The sequence below is a fragment of the Rousettus aegyptiacus genome, unplaced genomic scaffold (assembly GCF_014176215.1).
Source record: "Rousettus aegyptiacus isolate mRouAeg1 unplaced genomic scaffold, mRouAeg1.p scaffold_m13_p_1, whole genome shotgun sequence".
Taxonomy (NCBI): domain Eukaryota; kingdom Metazoa; phylum Chordata; class Mammalia; order Chiroptera; family Pteropodidae; genus Rousettus; species Rousettus aegyptiacus.
Window position 1 is genome coordinate 100,040,758 of NW_023416284.1, and position 23,354 is coordinate 100,064,111.

Here is a 23,354-nt window from a genome sequence, read left to right on the forward strand (position 1 = left end):
GGATGGCTTGTCTCCTGACTCCTCAGGTCCAGATCAAGGAAGAGACCCGCTTGGTGTCCATCATTGACCAGATTGACAAGGCTGTGGCTATCATCCCTCGAGGTGCCCTCTTTAAGACCCCTTTCGGACCTGTCCATGTCAATCGAACCTTTGAAGGTGAGTTCTGTGAGGCCTCTCTCAAGGGCAGGGGCCTGTCTCTTCCCAAGCAAAGTCAGACATGTGTCTGGGGGTCCTGAGGAAACACTCTCTCAGAGAAGGAATAGCCGTGGCCACATCACTTGGGAGGATGTGTCCAATGGCCTGGCACTGGTGTTTGGCGTGGGCTACCAAATCCCTGTACCCTGACTCTTTTCTACCTGAGGGTGAGATAGTGTTTGGCTGCCTGGGTCTCAGGGCTTTGAGTAGGTCTGTGCTCCTTGCCTTTTCCTACTTTCCTTCTCTTTGGTTTCTCCTCATTGCAGGATCTGGGCCATATTGGGGCTGAGGAAACACTACTCCCTTTTCTCTCTTCGGTTCTCTGTCAGTTGTTGACTAAGTCCTTTGCAAGCCCCTCCATGTGGTCCCCATGTATAAAGAAAGGGATCTGTGAGGTTTCCCTTCCTACCCTCCACCTCTTTTTAGGATTGTCCTTGTCTGAAGCCAAGAAGCTCAGTTCCTACTTCCACTTCAGGGAGCCTGTTGAGCTGAAGAACAAAACCTTGCTTGAGAAGGCTGCTTTAGACCCTTCCCTGGACTTCATGGACTCCTTGGAGCATGACATCCCCAAAGGTAATAGCCTATTACTTTGAAGACATTGGACCTGCCCCCAGGTCAAAGCAGTGGGCTCTGCCACCTACCTGTCTCCTTTGAGAGTAGAACCAAGGGAGTGGATGGGAATTGGTGGTTCACCAGGGTCCTTGAGGGTGGGGCTTCTCCAGCTCATAGTAAACAGTCAGTAAATGTTTATGGATTTAAAAGGATTGTATTTCACATGCTTCCACAGACAGGAAGTTTCTCAGTGTCTTGATTTTCATATCAATCTTGAATGGAGGCAGGTTGAGAATCTTCCCTTAAACATCTCTGAAAACATCCTTGAAAATAGTAGTCAAACATTTATCTCAACTGTTAATTTGGGGTTAGGTCCAGTGCTTGATACATAGCTGGGTGCTGACTGAAGAGCAAACCACCTACTAAGGAAATGAATTTTGCATGTTTGCTTCCTGCTATGTGTGTGGGACTTCTAAATCTTACACATACAGCTTCAGAAGCCTTCCTGTGCTTCAGGGCCCACCTGGCCCAGGCACATACCCTGCTGTTGGTAGTAGGGTCACAGAGACCCCATTTCCTATCCCTGAGCTTAATAGGTAGAGAAGAGCATGTCCTGGAAGAAGATATTCTTACTTGGATGTTGTTCCTCAGAACAGGTACAAGGCTCTGGGCAGTCAGGAGCAGACCCAAGGCACTGACTCAGCATCCCTGCCTCTTTCCCTCCTCACTTTTGGTGTTTCTGAGAACTGGAGAAATTTGTTGTTGATGATGTGGCAATGATAATGATAATAACTTATAAAAGCAGTGATACTGCTTATTGTGTGCCAGGCACTGTACTCAGCCTTTTCCATGCATTATATAATTTTAATCTTCACAGCCAACCTAAGAGGTAGATACTATTATTATCCTCATTTTACAGATGCAGAAACAGAGGCTGAGGTAGTTAAAACCAGTGTTTTAGAGCATTGGACTCCAGGGCTCTGGCCTTAATAGTGGTGTCAAGTAGATGGTGTTTCTTTTTAAGTGGACAATGAGATGGCAGAATAGTCACCCCCATTACTAGAAGAAACACTTCTGAGGAGCAATGAGCTACCCATTTGGGCAGGAACTCAGGATGGGGGCAGGGCAGGGATGGCAGTAGTGGTTAAAGGGCAAGGGCTCTAGAATTAGATAGCCTGGGTTGGAATCTGCCACTTGCTGTGTAACCTTGGGCAAGTCCCTCAATTTCCTTTTACCTCGATTTCCTTGTTTCTAAAAGAATAATGATATATTCTACCTTATTGGGTTGTTACATTAAATGAGTTAACATATACAAAATGTTTCTAACAGTGCCTAACACATAGTAAAGACTAAGACAAAAATTAAAAATTATTGATATTATTTTTAGTAGCCAAAAGGCCTTAGAGAGGTGAGTTGGGCAGGCCTAGAGGCCCAAGAGTAGGAGGCCCAGACCAAGGCAGTAGGAACTTCTGTTGGCTTGTGAGCAGGTCTGTGATAATAAGGCGGTGGTGTGTCAATGAATGGAGGAGGGGTAAGCCAGGGATCGGGAGGCCATTTCAAGGCTACTGCAGTGCCCCAGGGGTTAGGCATTGGGGGCCCAAGTAGGTGAGGGCTGCCAGGAACGAATAGCTACTTTAGCCTTAGCCACATGGGGGCACTCGAGGCAAGCCTCCCTGAGCATAGAAAGGGGCTCCTAGACCTATGGCGGAGATAAAAGGTTTATAGGGGCTGGGACATTTCTTAGCCATGAGACACACTTCCAGACTCCTATTATCTCCTCCAACTCTGTGCTCCCAGCCTGACCAGAAGCTGGAGGGGGCTGCACATCCCCAGGAGGTTGATAAAGGGAGCTAAGAATGTTGTGGTGGTGGGAACCAGTGCCTGGGGCTGAGGTGGGTGGAGAAAAGTCCTCTTAATGCCCCTAATCTGGGGGCAGCAACCCCACCTTCTTGATTCAAGGTGTGGCTGGAAAGCCCTGCTCAGTGCTGACTTCTCACAACCTTCTCACCTGCAGCTGGATGCTCCAGGGCCAGCAGATGAGGCCCTCCTTCCACAGTGCTAGGTGATTAGGGGGTTAACACAAGGGCACCTCCTCCACATTGTAGCCTCCTCCTCTGTGCAGTAAGAGGGCCAAGGAGGTGCTCGGGTCTATGCAGCCAAGACCAAAACCATCCAGATAGGTAGTAGGGGCCAAGCAAACTCTTCATAAGGGAACCCCATCAGCCATCTGGGGGTCTTCCTAGAGGATGCTGGGGCTGCCCTGATATTGTCCAGTCAGCAAGTGAATTCATCAGTCCCCTTGGAGGTACAGGATTTGAGCCTAAGTGTGGGTGAGTTGCAGTGGCCTGAGGCCCTAGACATCTTGCCTTGATGGTGGGTCTCAGGGCTGAAGGATCAGCCAATGGTTTGACATACCAGTCACCCCAGCATGTTGGTTTGTCCTTGGTGCCAGAGCCTTGGCAGCTGAGGGTTTCTGACATCTCGTGTGTGAGCCTGAGGGGAGCGATGCTCCTGGTCTGAGCTTGGGAAGCCTCACAGCTTCTGTGCCTCCAGCTCCCTTCCTTCCAGAGCTGCCACCAGAAAGCCTCAAGGGAGTCTGGCCTAGCTTTTCCCATAATGGCTTGGTGGGGGCCATGGTATGGGGATGGAAATGTGGATGGTTGGGAGCGCATGATTTTTGCTCCCAGACTCCCTTATCCACCAGAGAAAGAACAGGAGGAGCTGCTGGGAGGCTGCCCTGCCAGACAGCAGAAGAATGAGTCGGGATGCTAAGCGGGGCCAAAATCTCAAGGAAGAGTTCTCTGGGCACCAGCACTGGCTGGCGGGATATAATTTGGCAGCTGGAATTTTGTGGGATAGAATTTTCTGCCCAAGTAGGATCACTGATTCCTTTCTGGGTCTGAGGCAACTGTTCAGAAGGTCTTTGTGTCACCTGTGAGCTGGTATGGTATAGGTTGGCCCTGTCCCTGGGACTCCTGCTCTCTGTGCCCATGGAGGTCAGCCAGGAGCTCAGAAGCTTGTCTCTGAGCCAGCCTTGGCTGAAGAGAATGGGGAGGGATGTTGCTTAGGGCCACTCATACTCTCCTGTGCTGTCCTGCCATGCCCTGGAGTCCGCAGGATTTTGTGTGAGTAGGTAGCTTTGGATGCCAAACCATCCTCCTGGTGGAAGCAGGGCAACAGCTAAGAGTTCTCTGAGCTTGGCTGCAGCCAGGTAAGACAGATGGAGTACAAAATCAGCCAACTAGGTAGTACCCTGCCGTTTCATGCTCCCTAACCTTTCACTCCATCAGTAAATAGCCACTGAGCAGTTTCTATGTGCCAGGCACTGAGAATGTCATTGTGAGCGAGACAGACACTGTCCTTGCCTCCAGAGGTTTGAGATCAAATGAAACACAGGATAGGTTGTGAGAATGTAAAATAGGAGGTGCCTCACAAGCAAAGCCATTAGTGTCCTGGGAAGCAGCATGGGGCGGAAAGAGTTTCTAGGAAGCAGAACAGGAGAGGTGGAGGGCGGGAAACCTATCCTTGCTCTACTCTGTACTGGAGCTGACACATCTCAAACTGCCAGGCCCAGGGCCACTGGAGCTCCTTCACACAGTGAGCTGTCACTAACAATGCCAAGTTCGAGCAGCAGAGGGCAGCAAGGGGCCTGCCTGCCTCAGAAAGTGATGGGAACATGGTGTCATCTACCTTCTCTTATGGGTGTATGCAGGTGGCTCCTCTTACCTAGTCCCTTGGAAGCCTAGTTGACAGGTCCTTGGCCTTCTGGAACAGGGAGAGTGACCTTGCCTGTTACAGAGGGTACTCTTTCACCTCTGTACCCCATTATATTACTCCCCCGCCCCCTACCTCTAGGGCAGTTGACCATACCTTGTGGCCCTGGTGCGGCCAAAGTGGCTGCTTTGAGGAGGGACCTGGTCATTTCTGTCACAAGTTGTGTAGTGCTGGTCTGAGTGAGTTTAAGCCATCTGCTGCCCCTGGATAGCCTTGATCCCCAGCCTGGTCCACTCTCTCCATCAAACTTACTCTCAGAGCTTTGCTGCTTTTCTTACTGGAAGGAATATAATTAAGAAGCATACCCTAGCCAGAGGTTTCCACACTAAGGCGAGGACATCCCACTGATTTCAAGCATTCCTAATTTCCTAATTACTGGCTTGTCCCCCACCACAGTCTCAAAAACAGAGTCTGTGGAAGAGAGGCTGCCAGGGGTCAGGAGAGGAGTTTTGAGGAGACTTGGGAGACCAGGGCCACAGGAGGCTAGTTCTCCTGGAATCTTAAGAGGCAGAGGCAGTGAGAGCTGGCTAGGCCCAGCCTTTTCATCAGTTGCAATAAGAAAAGTGGGTGAAGGTGACAGCAAATGCCTGGCTTCCCAGGTAGACACTACGTGACTCCTGGCATGTTGAAAGTCCGTGTTTCCTGGGCAACCAGCTGAGCCAGGAAAAAGGAGAGAACAGGAGTGTGACAGGAATGCAAGGGAGGGAGGCAGTGTTGTTAGCTGGCTGGCCCCTCACTTGCTGCTTCTACACTCTGCCAACCCCCTTCTGCAGCTCGGTGCTGTCCCTTGCCCCACTGGGGGCTCTGTATTTCTCTAGTATCCCTGCTGATAAGCTTGGGCCCCCTCATCTACTGGAGGAAAGAGGTGGCCAAACCCTAAGTGGGCAGGCTGGTGCAAGGGAAGGTTGGGACCCAGCCCTTGCCCAGAGTAAATTGATGAGTGGTATAGTTTAGGGACTCCAAGATTCCATTTCTCCAGGGCAGCATTTGGCCCAGGCAGGCTGCGAACTGCCCATCCTGGAGTGGCAGTGAGGCAGTCTGACCTTTCTCAGTTCAAGGGGCATGTGTGTGTGTGCGCGCGCCCGCATGGACGGGATACCTAAGGGGAGCTAGAAGATGTACCTTCCTGAGGCCTGTGCTTCTGGCCAAAGGCTGAATGCAGTGCACATGCCACACTTTGTTCTGTCACACCCCACTCCCATTACCTCTAGGCAATCTGTTTTCTGGAATGAGTGACTAGGAAAGCAGCAACAGGATAGGAATTAGGACTCTGAGGGCAAGTCTGAGAGATGGGTTACTTCAAGTCCTCCAGAGAGGAAAATTGTAGGAGCCAGGGAGAAATACGCCCCTCTCTGACCAGGAAAGCCCCCTTTCTAGGAAGTGCCCCAGCCAGAGCTGACAACCCAGGGACATTCTTATTCTTGACACTGTCTGCCAGCACTATGTGGGCCTAAGGAAGCCTATGCTGTGGCTTCTACTTCATCACCTCACATATGGGTAGTAGTACTTGGTGCAGACTACTGCACAGTGCTGCAGTCAACTCTGAGCCAGCCTCTCCCTAAACAGGCCAGGGACAGCTGACCTACATGCACCCAGAAAGCTTTGGATTTGATCTGGGCAGGTGATGATACCCAAAGCCAGGGGTTCCTGGTGGTTAGGTCTCTTACTGAGATGCAGGGTGGCCTTCAGTGGGTGGGGACTGAGCTGTGTGGCTGTTAGGTGTGGAGTGACCAGGGTGGGCCATGGTTGGAGAGGCCTGTGGGAAGCTGGGGCAGCAGGAGCCAAGCAGCCAGGGTGAGCTGGCAACTGATGAAGGCCTCAGAGCAGCTCTCAGCACATCACTGGCTGGTCCAACACCAAAACCTTCAAAGCATTTGCCTTTCTGGCATGGCCCCGAACAGAGCTGTGGCTAGGCTGGGGAGGGGCCTCGGTGCGCAGGGGAATAGAAGCTCCAGATCTGCATCCAGAGGCGATTTTCCCAGGCTCCTTCCTCCCACACAGCGGCTCCCTCCCTGTTCTGGAGATGGATCAGGCCCTTCTCGCCAAGTCCTCATAGCTGCACAACTCAGCCCCAGGCTGGGTGCTCCTGTCTGGGGAACTCAAACCAGGGCAGGACCCAGGAAAGACAAAGGCTCATTAGCTGTGGCCCAAGTCCCCTCCCGCCAAACTTCTTATGTGAGCTCCTGGATGGGTCTAATCCGTCTCAGAGCAGAGGCTTCTGGGACTGCAGAAGAGAGAATAAAATGTTAAGTAGGGACAAACTGCACCACAACTAAACGTCATTGGTGAGTGTCCCTAGTACAGGGTGAGAGGGAGCGTGGAGAATGCCTCCACTCCTCTCTGCTTGTGGATTCAGCTTCCTCCCCCACTCAACCTTTAACTAGACTTGCTGACAGGAACAAAATGCACTTGTTTGAGTTTCACCTCTTCATTTCCTTTGCTCTCTCCCTGGAAATGGTTTTAATCAACAGTGAAATGGCTAAAAGGCAATCAGGAGGAGTAAAACCCCAGGATAATTAAATCATCTTTCCTTCTCCCAGTAGAACCTTTGCACCAGGGCCTGGCAGCTCAAGGAGCTGGGGCCTCTGCATATGCACATAACTCTGGCTCCAGTGCTCAGCCTCGCCTTTTTCCCAGGGTCCTGGAGCATCCAGATGGAAAGGGGAAATGCTCTGGTGGTGCTGCGCAGTCTCCTCTGGCCAGGCCTCACCTTTTACCACGCTCCCCACACCAAGAACTGTGGCTACATCTACGTGGGCACTGGTGAGAAGAATATAGACTTGCCCTTCATGCTGTAGGAGGGGCCAACCTGGGAACTTCTTATGCAGAGTGTAAACATTATTTTCATACATTTCAGTGAATTTGTCTGTCTGTTCTGTTCTGATGCTTCCCCTCATCTCCACCTCCATCTGGTGTCCAGGCTCTGAGGAGAGGCCTATGGAGCTGGAGACCTAGTTCTAAAGCAAGTTGTAGAGGACTGGAATATGCTAAGGAGACAATGGCAGGTGGAAATGGCTGTGGGTGGTGACAGCCAGGAGCCCTTTGAGCAAGGCAGCTCTTGGACTCGGATGAGAGCTGCACATGGACCAGGCAGCCCAACTTCCCTCCTCCTTGCAGCCCGCCAGGCCCAAGACAAAGAGCTGTCAAAAAAGAGGATGGGGACCTGTTTGGCCCATGAACTCCCTCCCTCAAGTTGCATTCATGTGGCCCATCACAGAAATCAATGACTCAATGCTCGGTAACTGGTTGGAATGAGCCCAAACCCCGCATTTGCCAAGCAGGGAGTACACACCCAGTGGGTGAGACGTGAGCCTGGTTTATGACATCGCTTTGGGCAAAACACCTGTCCCCCAGCACTGAGCACAGACCCGGCCAGTCATGAGACCACAGCAACTGCCAAGGGACCTGTTTTGTTTGCCCCTGCTGGCAGGCCGAAGGCGCTGAAGGAGGTCCCACTGACCCTCATGCGGTTCACGTTGCAGGAGTCGGGCCATCCTGGTACAGGATGGGGCGGGAGTACAGGAGGAGTTCCGGCCAGGCTTTCAGAAAGCCCTGCTCTCAATGATACAGCACCAAAGGCCTTCTTGAGTAGGAGATGTTGTCTTTCAGGAGGGGTGATCCCACGGCCATGCGCACCTTGTTCCAGCGGTGGCCTTTATTGTAGATGGGCTTGACAGAGCGAGGGGACCAGCGGGTCAGGTACCTGTGGAGGGAGGACCAGGAGGTGGCTATGAGGGCTGGGGCCTGTGCTGGAGCTGGGACAGTGGGCACTGCCTCCTCGGGCAAAAGCTGTGGTTGTCCAACCAAACCCTTTCACTTGAGGATCAGGGACTTTTTCTAGGAGCAACTGCTGAGTGTGCTATAAACAGATCGGCTGGGCACTTGCCCCAAGTGTGTGTGGCCAGCGTCAGGCAGCCTAGGGCCATGTGCTCCCTTGATCTTTATGAGTTATCAGTTTTTGCGTGTATTTCCTAGGGGAAGAGGCAGAGAAAGAGGCTGCCGAGAGAGCAGATCATTCCTCTCTGGCCTCAGCCAGGGTAGAGGAGAGGCTGATGTAAGGGCCTGATGGAATCCTTCCCTCTTCCCTACTTGGCTCATTCTGTCACCCTAGCCTTCAGGGAACTCCCCTGGGCAGCCATAACTGGTGTAGGACCCCTGCACACCCAACATGTGATGGGAGCCAAGGGTGAGGGCCCGTGGGGGCAGACCAAGTCCAGGAAGGTTCCTGTAAGTAGGAGGGGGGTGGGGAAAGATGGCTGCCGCCCATAGTCCTTTGGCCTCCTTTGGGGATGGCCGGGGCACTGATAGTTCCTGGAAAAGTGGCTCATGCCGGCTGAGACTGGGGTTTACTCCATTCAGAATGAAACTTGGAAAGGCCCACCCTTCATCCTGAAAGCTCAGCCATGCGCAAAGGCCAAGACCCTCTCCTGCCTCTAATCGAGGTTGAGACTTCAACCCGCCACCTTTAGAAACTCTCAAATGAGAGATTTTTAATCAAAAAAATTATTATCCCCCCTCCCAAAATAATTACCCTTGGATGAAAATTTTTAGATCGAAGTTAAAAAATGATTGCCAATTTATACATTTCAACTAAGCTCCTCTGGACCCTGGTCTTCTGCTCTCAGCTCTGCACAAAGGGAACAATTCTTAAAAGAGTATAAAAAGCTGTGGGAAGTGCTGGCCTGCACTCCTAGTATGAGGTGGGCAGACAAGGGAGTGCTTCTTCACGTTACTGTCAATGTCAATGGCCTAACAGGGAGACCTCTGAGGAGTGAGGCTGGCCCCAGGAATGGCTTTTTTTTTATATATAGTTGGTGGTGCTGGGAAAGCAGAAGAGTAAAGGTAAGGGAAGGAATACCTGGCAGGCCCCTGTGCTGGCATCTGTCTCCCAGTCTCCAGAGGGGGTGGGTGAAGAGGTGGGGTGTGCAAGTAGGCTCTGTGAAAGGCGTGCTCACTGGGATTCCCAGACCCTAGAATGTCTTGAGGCTGACTAGGTTCTTCAAAGCTGCTCTGCCCTAAAGCTGTTCTTCCTCTCTGCCCTGCAGGGACCTGAGGAAGCTGGGCCTTAGTTAGCCCTGGGCCGGATGCCTGTGCCACATGGAGCAGCCAGCTGGTGGGGGAAAGGGGGACCTGGGTGGCTGGCCTCCAGTCAGCTCTTTGGAAAGAGTCTAGCTCTAGGAAGAACCAAGGCTCCTTCCTACCTCTCCTGAAGGGGCAGAAGGAGGAGGAAGTGTGGTCGGGACCCAATAGAACCTGGGCCAATGCGTGGCAGCTCAAGGACCTCTGGATAGAATCATAAAATTCCTTGCAAGGGAATCAAACTCCCTTGTGGCCAGGCCTCCCCCTCCCTGCTGCAGTGGCCTTTTGCAACCCAAGAGCCCCCACACATCATCAATCCCGTGTCACGTTAAAGGACACCGGATATATGGGAGGGAGCCTGGCCTTACTTCAAAGGCCTGAGGGCAGGATGGATTGTGTCCTTAGGCCTGCTGCCGTCTTTTAACAGTCTTTTAACAAGGTACGGGGTGGGAGTAGGCTCAATCCCCAAATGGCCCATAGCACATTTGGGGAAGACAGGAAGAGGTTAATAGGTCCTGCTCCCCCAGGGCTGCTGGCAAATGGCCCAGCTAACAACGTAGGAAGTACAGGTAGAGATGGGCATGGGGCCAGGGGGCTGGCAAGGCGTCAATGAAGACCCAGCTCTGGCCTTGCACCCCAAGCCCAGCAATCTGTGGCTGGTATCTTGCCTGGCCTCCCACCCTCATGCCTGAGTTCTGCTGGGGATCTGACTAGATTTGCTTGGGGGGGGGTGGGGTACTGGTAAGTCTTGCTTTGCTTCAACCATTTTTGGCCCCATACAGAGAGCAGTTCCAGTGGTAGCTAAATAGGGATGGTGGAGAGAAAGGAACGTACAACAGAATGGCTGAGTGTTAGGAATCTGCTCTTACACTAGAGGGGACCACCCTGCTTTTAGTATGAAAGGCAAATTTATTCCAGGATCTAGGGGCCTTCCTCTCCTCTTCAGGACCTCCTGGGTCACCATGTGCAGCTGTGCAGGTTCTTAACTGTGTGACTCTAGGGGGCAACCTGCACGATCTAGTCTACATGGATACTGTCTTAAAGTTTTGCAGTATACGACTTGCACAGCTATACACGGTGGCCCTGCCCCAGAGAGTCCTCCCACTTTTAAGATCTCATTTTGCCCTTTAATAACCCCAGTGCTGGGATACTAAAAGTTTGTATAAGTGCTCTGACATTCCCATAGCAACCCTGTATGATGTCATAAACAGGGGATTAGCACATTCTAAGGCCCAACCAGCAGACCTTCTTACCTCCTTGCCCCTATGCTAAGTGCCCAACTGGGGAAGGAAGAAGAGAAAGGCAGAGGCTGAGGCCAGCAGGGGCAGGTGACAGAAGCCCATGCAACATCAGCTGCAGCAGCAGTGGGCCTGATGGGGGTGGGTGCTCAAGCTAGATAAGACAGAACAGACAGCCAAGGAGCACTCCAGCCTTGCTAGGCTGTGGGATGAGCCCCCGTATATGACCTTCCCTGCAAATGCAGCGAGAATGAGGTCTTGCAAAATGCTCAGGGTGTGGACACCCGAGTTTGCTCACCGATTTAGCTGGGGTTTGCTCTTCGGAACGAATCCTTCAGGAAGCCGAGGCCTGTGATTTGGCAACAGACCTGAGTGGAGGGAGGGAAGAACATATAAGGTGATGGTCTCCACAGCTCCTTCTGCAGCTCTTAGGGGCCACAGGGAATGCCCAAGGGGGTGGAAGGTTGGTGTTAGGAGAGTATAACAAAGACTCTGGATGTGCATTTTTCTTCCAGGAGGGGCTACAATACAGGGCAGCTGGTGGGGAAACAGAGGGGAGGATGGTACCTAAAGCCCTGTGCCCCTCTTAGCCCCAAGGGGAACCTCTACCTGCTCGGTGGGCCATCTTCACACATTCCTCAATCTTGCGGTGCTCTTCCTGGCACAGGCCTGTGATCCTCCTGGGCAGCATGCCTCCATGAGGCCGGATGAACTGACTCAGCAGCAGAACATCCTAGTGGAACCGGAAAACAGAAAATGGGAGATGAGGGTCAGTCAGCTGGGTGGGTGTTTGACGCTGGGGAGCCAGGCCACATGATCTACAGGCTATCGTATACTCTGGCATTCCAAGAGATTGATGTTTCCCTCGGAACTGACCTGAGACCACTCCCTCCACACACGGCTTTGCATATTGGTCTGCTACCTTTACCCTAACAAAAGTTAAATCCCAACTCAGTAAGATTTTCTGACCCCATTACCACCCCAAGAGCTTCTAGCTCCTCCAAGAAATAATCTTTTACAGACTAGGTTAGAAACTCCTATATTTCCACACAAGAAGAAAATTCTATACCATTTCCGCCCCCAAAGCCTGTGTGCCACAGGCCAGAATACATGCAGACAGCCCCTCCACCTTCTGCTGATCCCTCTGAAGTGCTAGGCAGAAATATAAGCTGAGGAGGAAGAGACCAGGGCTGTGAAATTAAATCTCATATCTTCTAAGCCCCCTGCGAACCAGATGTGAATGGATTCTCAGGCTTCCTTTTGACCATCAGAGCTTTGAACAACACAAGGAAACAAGGATAAACAGAGCCAGAATCAAGACAAGAGACCATTAAAAAAAAAAAAAAAAAAAAGATCATTTCTTCTAACTCTCACAAGATGGCTGAGGGAGTTAAATAAAAGCCACCATCTCCTATCCCGCCCACCCCTGAGGGGCCTGGCATGCCAGTCCTAGCAGTCATGTCCACAAACTGACTTGCTGCCCTGGCAGGCGCCTCACTGTATAACCGCAGATTTGTTTTAATCACTGGACAGCTTCTGAGGGACCCAGACCCCTCAATTCCCACCCCTGTAATCTTCAGAATCTGATGAAAAGAACTTGGATTGGATTATCCAGGGCTAATAAACTGGGCTCACAGCCCCAGTCTCCTTCACTGCAGACTGCCAAGCAAGCTGACAGCTTGTGCAGCTCGGGCTAATGGTGTCCTGAATGGAAAGGGGTAAAAGCAAAACAACTTTAGCCTTTACCTCGGAGATCGGATTTCTTCTGCTGGACAAACAGAGCCAAGTCTATTTCCTGGAAACGGCTGGTAGGAAGAATGCCCCATGGTGGTCAGGCAGGTGTGGGGTTTGCCTTCCCATCTTCAGTTGGGATTCCAAGTATGGCCACAACCCCACTAACTTCCATGTAACAAGAAGCTGTGAATACTGCCCTGTGGCCTGCAAGCTTCCTATTACTCCAAGCTGCAATCAGCAGAAGGGCCTGGGGCAGTGAAAGAACACCCCCTTCTCCCCACCCCAGGGTGGCCTGAAGCCAAGGCTCCCAGTCTTGGAGATTAGTTGGGTCATTCTGTTCAGATCCCATGGGCATGTGGCCTCTCCTGTTCTTACCACCTGACCGGGATCTCTGCCCTTAGTCATCCCATTCCACAGAGGGGCATAAGGACAAGCTGCAGGTCAAACTGGCCCAGGGACTGAATCACCTGAAACCTAAAAATAGGGTGCTTAATGTCACCAATAGAACTCTGAAGGACAAGTATGGATTTCTCTAAGACTGTGTCCTTTCTCCCAGTCCCTCCCCTTTTCTAGAGAGGATGAAGAATAGTAGCTGGGACTGTGGGCTGTATATCCAGAGTTTTTATCCCAGCTCCATGTCTCAAACTTCCTCCTCTGTAAAAACAAGGATGAAAAAAGTACCTACTTCATAGGGATATTATGAAAGCTAAGCAAATGAAGACATGTAAATGCTTACAACGGTGCCTGACACAGAAAATGCACTCAAGGCAGGGTACCTATTGTTATTCATTGTCATCATCCTTCCGTGGAAACGGATGACAAGCTAGAAGAGCTGGAGCAAACCAGGATCTCTGTAACTCCAATATGAAAAGAATCTATGTATCCACAAGTCACAGTAAGGACTCTCCAAATAAACTCTTATAAAAGAGTATTATAAAAGAACACAAGCCAAACTCAGATCCCGATCTCATTCTTTTGGGAACACAACCCCTCAAGACTGGGCCCTGGTAGTCTGAATCACAAGTAACCAGCCCATGAATCACTTGGGGAGCTGTAAAAAATGATGATGGCCAGGCTTTACCCCATACCAACTGAATCAATGTCTAGGGGTGGGACCTGAGCATTTTTTAAAGCTCCCCTATGATTTTAATGTGCAGCCAGGGTTGAGAGCCACTGGACAAAATGCTTGTCTTTGGAGGCTCCATGAGATGCAGCAGTGGCTACGGGGCAGGTGGGGGTGGTGGGGGGAGAGGGTTGGGGGGATGCTGTTTTAGTTACCTGGGGACTATGACCTCTGTGACATGCAGAGCCCAGCATCTTTGTACACCAACTCACCTCATAGCCATATTTGTGCTTCAGGTTCCACCGGCAGATGGGGCACTGGCCAGAAGGGTTAGGGGGATCTGGACTTTCCTGGGGAGTACCTGTGATACGACCTTCAATCTAGGAGGCAGAGAAAGAGAGCCAGTGAAGCAGAGGGCTGTGTGGAGCCTCTGATCCTTGAGCAACCCCCAAAATGCTGGGAATGCTGGTGTAAGTTCATCTGTCAGGGTCCTGTGGGAGGATCTAATAAGTCTCTCTGCTGGAACTATGGTAGTGGTTCTGCAGCTGCTGTGTACTGGGCCTTGGGATGACCACAGAGAAGTGACTTGGTGGCTTTCAAGGGTAGTAGAAACTGAACTTAATGCAAAAGGGAGGGAGTTTGCTGTATTAGCTGAATGCTAACTTTTATTCCTCAAACCAAAAACCTTTGGGAAAAAATAATAAATGCACGTAGTAGAAAGTTTCAAACTGCGCAGGGATCCAGAGTCTAAAGGAAGTCTTCCTCCCATCCCACATATCGTTCTCAGAGGAAACTAAGTTTCCAGCTTTATCTTACAAAGGTAAGTCTATGCCAGTGGTTCTCAGCCTGCCATGATTTTGCCACCCAGGGGACACTGGACAACGTCTAAGACATTTTTGATTGTCACAACTGGGGGATGGGGTGCAACTGGAATCTAGCAGGGACGCTGCTAATTATCCTACAATGCACAGGCCAGCCCTCACAAAAAATTAGCCAGCCTAGGATACCAATGATGCCAATGTGAGAAGCTTGGTCTCTGCCTATACAAACAGATATCCATGTGCACTCCCGCTTCTTCTCTTTTTTAAAACACAGTTGGGAGGAACATTCTCCTCTTCTCCTTGCTTTTATTATCTTGGATGCCACCTTTCCAACTGTGCTGAGGCCATGTGCGAAATGACCTTGGTGGCTGCTGTATCCTGTGACACAGCCAGCCTTGGAATTATTAAGCGTAATAGAACAAAGATCTAGAGTCAGCTCCAATTTCAAGAGGGGGAGTTTAGAAAGCCTTGCTGACTAAGGCCATGGATTATGAGTAAGGATGGGACAGGTCTGAAAGGCTTTGGGAGGGAAGCAACACTCTCCTGGGGAAGAATTGGCAAAAGTGAAAGGGGGCTGGAAGCATTGCTTGGCTGTGCAGGGCACTGCTACCTTTTTGCCAAGGCCACCACAATTACACCAGAAATGGAGATGTGTGTAAGGGATAATGTGTAGGTGAGTGGTAGGCCTCAGGATGGGGTCAAAGGGGGCCCATGGGGAGAGACCTAACATTTACTGACTCCCAATTACATGCCTGGCTCTGTGCCAATCACAGTGTACACATATTTCGTTTAACCTCCACAACCTACTGAGGGAGGTACCATGATCTTACGTTATAGGTGAAGAAAAGTAAGACCCCAGAGTGAGCAATACCCAGTCAGCTATGGGAGCATCTCTCCAGGAATGGTTGGGCTCCCTCCCCCAAGGCTCTCCTTGTACAGGGTCTCCATGTTCATTCTACAACTAGCAAATTCATGCCCCACATGAAAAAGTCTTCACACTCAAAAGCCAGATGTATTTTCTCTCCCCCAGCATGGAGTTCACAGCGTGAATGCTTGTTTCAGTTCTGAGTAAGGGGACGACAAACAAGGTATGCTAAGGGGATGGGAGTCCCCTCAAAAGAACTGTTTTGAGGCTAAGCAGTGCAAAAGCTGAGGGAGTATTCTGAGGAAGACCCAAAGAAAGAACTCAAAGGGCTTGTCCTGGGGATAAGACTGCCTGGGGGAGGGCTGAGCATGGCTGGCTGCCAGAAGGGTTAAATCCCTGGTTGACATGGAAGTTACAGAGGCTTCTGGGAGCTCTGAGGAGTGGCTGAGGATTTATTGGAGGCATGGAAGGCCATGTGAAAACAACGTTGTCTTTTAGGGATTATAGGATAATCTAGGCCCCATGACTCCTGGAGGAAGAGAGGCGAGATGGGCCCAACGAGGGAAAGGGGGGAGTGGGTGGATAAAGAATTATTTTAGCTGTATTACCAGCAGACAAGCCAGGGTGCTAGTGAGCCCAGGTCCCAGAGAGTGTCACCTTCTATCTGCATTGCTTAAGGAGTAGCTTAGTCATTCTGGACAGAAAGGAAAGGAGCTGAGATCCAGGCTCCTGGCCCTGGGTCAACTTACTCTGGTTCTCTAGTCCTGCCATTGCCTTAGTTTTCCCTTTGGAAAACTAATTTATCACCCTCCAAAGAACATAGCAAAGACCTCTGAGATCTTGTCATACAAAGGCCACTTTAATCAAATAATGGATACCTCAATCCAGGTATAAGTGACTGTTCCTGGTTAACTACACTACAGCACACAGCTTAAAAAATTGTAGACTGTGAGATTTATGGTCACAGAGGGAGCTAATCTTGGAGCTTGGAGTCCAGTTTGGGCCTCCCTTCCTCCCTCAAAGGAGCAACCAGGCAGCTCCAAGTGTTAAAGAGGTTATAAGTGGCCAACTCGATGATACTTACTATAGTTGTCTTCCCTTCTTGGATCTCCACCACTACAGAGATAAAGGGGAAAAATTAGGTCAGCCATTTAATAAGGAACAGGGAGTTTCAAATAACAGCTCAAATTCTACACATGCAGAAAAAAACGGGGCCTTCAATCTGCACTCTCCCACGGTTCCCCATATGGAAGAGAAAGCGTGCAGGGTTCACCGCCAAGCGCCAAGACTCTATGCCCTTGAGGCTGGGTGGGGGCAAGCCCAGATGCCCAAGTAATGTCATCTCTCTTGGATCAAGAATTCAAACTGTTTTTTGCTTTTAAGCCAAGATCCATCTTGGTTCTATCCAAGGAAATTGGCAAGATCCTGCTCTACTATGGCTAGCAATAATGACCTAAGAATGGGCAGAAGCATCCAAAAGACCTTCAAAAGTACCCACCGCATGTGTCCTTTTATGAAGAGAATTAGAAATAGTACAGCACTGAACTAACACTGTTCCAGCAATGAGACCAGTTCACTCCTAAAATTCATCCTGAGAGTCTACGGCCATGCCACCCTGAACAAGCCCGATCCTGTCTGATCTCAGAAGCTAAACAGGGTCGGGCCTGGTTAGTACTTGGATGGATGACCACCTAGGAAGACTAGGTGCTGAAGGTGAATAATAAAAAAAAATCATCCTGAGAGCCTGTTAAAGCTGTGTGAGGACAATTGTGTCAAATCCTCTTCTCTTCTTCACGCCTCTCCCTGCAGGGTTGCATTTTGTTATCTACATGGGAGAGAAGTGATAGAGGAGGAGGTGGAAGTAAAAGGTCTGTAGGTACTGGGTCCAGGCAGAATTTCAAGGAGAGCACTGCAATTCCAAACTGAGAGGGACTCCCTCAGCTCTTTGTCAATTTAGGTCTGGCAATCAAGAGAACCTGAGGGCAAGGCAGTAAGTTGCACACATCCGTCAGGCTGTACATATTTTCCATCTTACTTGCCTAGAATGCAGAATGACTACTTCAACAATATTCAAAGGAAGAATCAAGCTAAAAGCCCACATTTGCCAAATATAATCAAGAAGAAAGTTCTTGGATCCTCCCTTGTTCTTCCAGTTTCTTTAGAGAGAGAGAAACTCTATAGCTGTTAGCATAGGAACTGACACACAGACGTTCAATTAATGCTAGCTGGCATTTAGAGAGAAAAATTCTTGCCATGGTCCCCTTCTGACTGGCAATTACTGTAGTAGAAAACGAGCCCACATAGGTAGACTGCAAACTGTCTCCCCACGTACTAAAATCATATTTTAACAGCAGCTTGGCTGCTACAATTAGTTTTATTCAGCTCTAGCCAAGGCAAGAAGTAATAGAGATGAGAAAGAGCCAAAGGCTCTTAACTTTGAGAATCTAGTGAAAGTTATAGCCTTCTGCCTAGAAACATGTCCATAAACATACATACAATTAGACGTGAATTTTAGGAGGCTCTCAGACCCCTGAAGCTATGTACCCAAATGGTGATACTGTTTTTCTCAGTGGCTGCAGTGGGTGATTTTAGTTTCTTCTTTATGCCTATCCGTATTTTCTAAAGTTTCTAAAATAAACGTGTACTACTTTTGCAATTAAAAAAAAAATAAAAATAAAAAGAGGAAGAGAATGTCTAAGGAAAAAAAGTGAGGCAATTCTAACCCAACCAGATTCCCATAGCAGCATCTGTGATCACTGAGCTCTGTGACTGACACCTAATTGGACACAGACTGCCTGAATTGTTACCAGTTTGTTTTCTGGGCAAGGCTATTCATAAAGACTCATTACTTCTAAACAACTAACCTGAGAGCCCTTCCATGTCCAACTCCAGAGACACAAAGGAGTAACAATGGCCAGAAAGGCCCTGAGGCTTTCTCCAGAGAACACTGTAGTTACTAATCAATTTAAAGACAAACTAGGTTTCTCCCTGTAAAAGAAAATGTGTCACCCCACACAGGGATCTACTTGTTCAGAACAGAGAGGAGCCTAAACGGGATGTGGGTGAGGCTCAACCTGGTGCTCAGTCTGGAAGTCGGCACAGCTGCAGGGGGACTGTCACTGCAATGTGTCAACCTACAAATGTGGGGAGGCAGAAGGAGGGCACAGCCCCAGCCCAGTAGGAGTTCCAGGAACCCCAGCAATTTTTCAAATTTGGATGGACGTGACCAAATCTGAGCAACAACTGGTAGAGGGAAAGTTTTTAAGAGTCCCTATAGGAAACAAAAGTTAGGAAACAGAAGGAGATGGTCCTACTTGAGTCAGCACGAGAACAATGCCCTGAAACACAAAGCTGATAAACATGTGGTTTCCTTCTCTGTGGAGGGACTTGGGTCCTAACCATGAGGTAAACAAGTCTAACAAAACACACATCACTCCCGGCAAAGAACCAAACCCTTAAGTCATCCCCTGGCCCCTGGAGAAGAGATCAAAGCTCATGGCAAGCTCCACTGTTCACAAGCTCCCCACACAGCAACTCAGCCAGTGAATCATCTTACTATAAGCCAGTGGGTAAAACATTAGGCAGATGCTTATCTAATAGAGACAATTTGTCAAACCAGGAGTAATGACCTGAGAATTCACAGGAGATTGAGATTGATCAGGGCCCAGTTTCAGTGCTGGGGCAGAAGGCCTGGCTGGAGCCTGAAAAGGCCCTGGTAGATTTTAAGTCTCTGAAAACAGGAGATAGGAATCAAAAGAGTATTGATTTTCAGTGTGCATACAAAAACATGTCAAAAGTAAATAAAACCTGAGATCCATTTTGTCTCTGGCTGCCTCTCCATTCAAGGGAAGTGGGGGTGGCTAAGAAAGCTGGACTAAAATATTTAGGCACTAACAAAAAACTTGTTTAGAAAAAGACGGAATTACCCTTGCTTTCTCAGACATGGCTATATCAAGTAAGCTTATGAAAGAAATGAAGCAGTTTTCTAAACTAGAATTAAGAGCCGAAATCTTCGAAAGGCACTTTTCATACAAATCAAATAATCTGTTCCACAGGAGGCAATATATTTATTAGCTGAGCAACCATGGATTGTACAGCCCAACTCCACCTATTGTGGAGAGTAACAACAGAGGAGGAAGACAGTCTTTGCCCTAAGGGAGAAAAAAGAACTAAACCAAGTATGGGAACTTCACTGTAATAAAGTCCATGTCTCGTAAAGAGGTCCTTTGAGTGCTTCAGTAAATACTCTCTCGCCTAGGATGAAGTCCAACATAACTGAATTATAACAGTCTACAGCAAACAGCATTGCGGTGAGACGGCAGTGAATGGAGAAAGACCTTGATGGCCACATAAACAGAGACACAGTGATCTGCAGCAGTATAAAGACCCAACTGTTTAGTAAAGGAGGAAGTGGGGAAAGATGAATGATACGGTGTAGAGGGTGCTGCTGCAGGAAGTGACCAGAGACTAAGGTCCTTCTTGGAAAGGATCCATGAAAACCAAGTCCCAAATGGAACATGAAGGAATGGAGTGAAGGAGTGGAGTAAATGAATGGCAGGATGGCTAATAGGCAGCACTAGCAGTCTTATGTAGGGTCAGGGAGTGGAGAGTGCATGATCAGGATGTGTGCCTGCACTTCCACCCATTAATTATTTTTCTCAAACTCCTTCCTCGCTCAAACAATGCTCTCTTCTGTTCATCTTCAATTCTACTACTACAATAAGGTCCAATAAGAGTTTTCTCTCATTACCTCCCCTTCTTTTCTTTTGGATGAAAGAAAATGTCCCTTTGCACTATGCTTCAGAATGAAGAGTCTTATTGCTGAACAAAAATCTATTTCCACTATCAGGATACTCTCAATTTTTTAAATCCCACAACTTGTTCATTCCTCTCTTAAAGCTTTAGCTATAGGGCTGCCCATCCTGCCAGACACATCCTTGTCTAAACTGCTAGGTTCTCCAGAAAGCCCCCTTAGCTAACTGGAAAAGATGAAGAAAACAAAACTCCCTTCAGCCTTTACTCATTTCAATACACTGATCTAAGTATCTAATAGAACATTACTGTAAACTCAGATAATCATATGTTTATTTTGCTTGTTTTAAATACATTTCCTTCATAAAAGTGCTAAGAGTGATAAAGCAGGAATGAACTCTAATGTAACCTTTGCTAAGTCTGGCAGTATGAACTGTAAGCACTAAATGGTCTTCAGCAAGTTAACTGACAAGGGCTTTTGGGGAAGGGAGGGAATCACAGGGAAGCTCTGCCATGGAGTACCAAGGTGATGTTACAGATGGGGAGGGAAGAGTATGGCTCTACTTCCAACTCCACTGCTTACAAGTTGTGTGATTTGGGGCAGCTACTGAACCCCTCTGAACCAGATTTCCTCATTTGTGAAAATGTCAGTAATATCCACCTTTTAAGAATCAGTGAGAAAATGGAATGAATGTATGTGGAAAACCTAGCACAGTGTGTACAGCAGGCACTTATTAAACCGCAATTTCCATTTCTGTCTGCCCTTAGTCTTGCTTCTTCCTTAATAATATTTTTTGGCTTTGTGTCCCTCTTGTCAAACTTTTGACAGGGCTTTCTCAACAGCAGTATGACTGACATTTTGAGCCAGGTGGTTTTTTGTTGTGGGAGGCTGTCCTGTGCACTGTAATGTGTTTAGCAGCATCCCTGGACTCTACTCATCAGATACAAGGAGTACCAGTTGTAACAACCAAAAATGTCTAAACATTGCCAAATGTTCCCTGGGGTAAAATTCTGCCCCTCAACTGAGAACCACTGCTTTAGAATGAGAATTTACAGGCAGAAGCACTGGTGCTGAATGTTCATGAACTGACAAAATTAAGTAGCACTATCTGATACTTTAAAAAGTAGGAGCTTGAATAATTTCAGTAAGACACCCAGCTTCCTCTTCACAACTTTAAATCCTGTGTGTACAATATTATTTGTGTGGCAAATACACCTGTTGGGACCAGTCAAAATTAGCTATATGCGTAATATTTTATGCCTTACTCATACTAGGCAGAATATCAAGAGAAAGTTTTTTCACTTAAAGGCTTTGGAGACAGGTCCTAAGAAGAATATGATGGTGCCTTCATGTAAAATTACATCAATTCAGTTATTTAGCTTTTAGGTAACAGTGAGTAACACAGACAAGCAACCAACTCAGTTATTTATGGAAAGGACTCAAAGACCCATTTGATTGTACAGTCCATCATTTCACAAACTCTTCAACTGCAAAAATGCGAATCTCAAATATTCCTTTATAAACAAAACTATTTCTCTTGCCTATCCTCTGGGAACATAGTAAGGAAATGTTTTCAACTGTGAATGGCATAAATGATATGTAACTTGCAGCTACTAGTATTTGAGACTTGGTAGACACTCTCAAAAAAGTTATAAGTATATACTTATTTTGCAGCATGAGAATACATAAAACACCTTATCCAAGTCTTTTTTTATTAGCGGCATGAACTCTCTGGTATCTTTATTAATGGATTAGTTTATCTAATGTTAACCAGGCAGTATCTGAAATTTGTTGTTCTTTATAGCAAATGTTCTGCTTTCCTTTTACACCTAAATTCTTCACACAAACCTGCAATTCCCATGAACTATCTCTTTGACTTTCCTAAACTGGGTTCCTTGCCTGCCATTCTATTGAAATTGCTGTTTCGTTTCCTCTTAGGAAACGAAAGCAATGGCCTCTTCATAGGCTCTTTTTGGACTTTTCTGCTCCCTCTGAAACAATGATCACTTTTTCCCCTCTGGATGCTTCTCTGCTTTAGTTAAAGTATGCCAGAGTCTTAAAACACCCACATCACTTCTTTTGCACATCACTAATCCTTTCCTGCTTCCAGCAGTGCACAAAGGAAGGCTATGTCCTGAAAGACCTTTTCAAGATCCGCCGGACTGCATCCTTTTATGTCTGTTCAAGGCACTCCCCTCCCCCAACAGGAGAATTTCCAATTGGGTGTGTTGTTTCCGGTAACCAAATCTCCCTCTACTTCGACACGTAAATACCTAACTTGCATTTATTGGAGTCTGTAAACATCGTCCCATTAGAACTTAACTTCTCAGGAAAATAGCTGTATTTTCTTTCTGAGAATCCCATGATAGATTGAAGTACAGCACTTAGCCTTTAGTAAGCTCTCAGTTTAATGATAGAATCAGGCAGCCTTTCCAGACGTAGGATTAACGGAAAGCAAAACTACCATCCATCATGTGCCTCCGTTTCAGCTGTTCAATGACCTTTCCATCTTAACTTCAACCTTTCAAGGAAACTAGCAGCCCGGGCAGAAAAAGCCGCCATCAGATCACAGTATTTTCAGACGAGGAACTGAAAAAGGGGGCCCTGGGAAGGGTATCCAAATATTCTGCCCTCATAGTCCGGGGAGTATTTAATGAAGGAAGCCGCGGTTCGGAGAACACGGGAGAGCTAACATTGCAGACCCTAATCGAAACTTTTTTGAACAGGGGACAGGATTTTCTTCTGCCCTTGCCTACAAAACAGGCTTTTCTCCTTGACCTCCCCACCTGCCTCCTCCCGTGAGGACACTGACGAGGAGCGGGAAGTCAAGATAACAACATCAGAGTCCGGAAGGGGCTTTCAAGCACCATGGGCGCGCCAGCATCTCCGGAGTTTCATAACCGCGCGAAGGAAAGAAAAGGAGGGGCGGACGGGTGCAGGAGAAAGCAACTTGTGCTGCTCTTCTCAAGTTTGGGAGGTCGTCGGGAGACAGGACTCACCTTCCCTGAATCCGCGAACTGGAGGCCGAGCCCAGCTTGTCACGGCCGGGCCTGCCAGGAGCCCTCGGAACAGCCGCCCACAACCGGACACTAACACATTGAGAGCCGCCATCTTGAAAACCAACGCTAACCTTCGTGCACTTCCGCTTCCGGAACGACGCACGCGCAGCCGCAGTGGTGGGCAAGAAATAAGCGGCTTCGGGATTTCTTGTTCTTTTTCCGTTTAAATTCCTTTTCTCTCACCTCTTCAGCTTTGGGCTAAGCCGAGAGGCCTTTGTGTC

At 48.5% G+C, this 23,354-nt stretch overlaps 2 protein-coding genes and 2 pseudogenes across 2 annotated transcripts in view; 3 read left to right on the forward strand and 1 right to left on the reverse strand.

Moving 5' to 3' along the window:
* The window catches only part of RSPH9 (radial spoke head component 9), a 21,292-nt gene extending 13,915 nt beyond the window's left edge, over positions 1 to 7,377 (forward strand). The window contains exons 4-6 of the mRNA XM_016128600.2: positions 27 to 156; positions 622 to 768; positions 7,159 to 7,377. Of these exons, the coding sequence (XP_015984086.1) occupies positions 27 to 156; positions 622 to 768; positions 7,159 to 7,319 (438 nt within the window). The 3' untranslated portion in view covers positions 7,320 to 7,377. The remainder of the gene's footprint in view (positions 1 to 26; positions 157 to 621; positions 769 to 7,158) is intronic.
* A 383-nt stretch (positions 7,378 to 7,760) lies between these two features.
* On the reverse strand, positions 7,761 to 23,224 carry MRPS18A (mitochondrial ribosomal protein S18A). The gene is made up of 6 exons (XM_016128602.2): positions 23,074 to 23,224; positions 16,406 to 16,437; positions 13,908 to 14,015; positions 11,448 to 11,571; positions 11,137 to 11,206; positions 7,761 to 8,224 (listed from the first exon to the last, which is right to left on the reverse strand). Exons 1-6 carry the CDS (start codon positions 23,183 to 23,185, stop codon positions 8,080 to 8,082), a joined length of 591 nt encoding a protein of 196 aa, XP_015984088.1. The 5' UTR covers positions 23,186 to 23,224; the 3' UTR covers positions 7,761 to 8,079.
* LOC118606845 lies at positions 16,919 to 17,037 on the forward strand (annotated as a pseudogene).
* Positions 23,189 to 23,354, forward strand: part of LOC107501922 — a 41,899-nt pseudogene continuing 41,733 nt past the window's right edge.

Excerpts from the sequence above, each read along its gene's own strand:
- MRPS18A (XM_016128602.2), bottom strand. The coding sequence starts at position 23,185 with ATGGCGGCTCTCAATGTGTTAGTGTCCGGTTGTGGGCGGCTGTTCCGA. Across the intron at positions 16,438-23,073 it reads AGTTCGCGGATTCAGGGAAG|TGGTGGAGATCCAAGAAGGG; the intron begins GTGAGTCCTGTC and ends TTATCTCTGTAG. Across the intron at positions 11,572-13,907 it reads AGCACAAATATGGCTATGAG|GATGTTCTGCTGCTGAGTCA; the intron begins GTGAGTTGGTGT and ends CGGTTCCACTAG.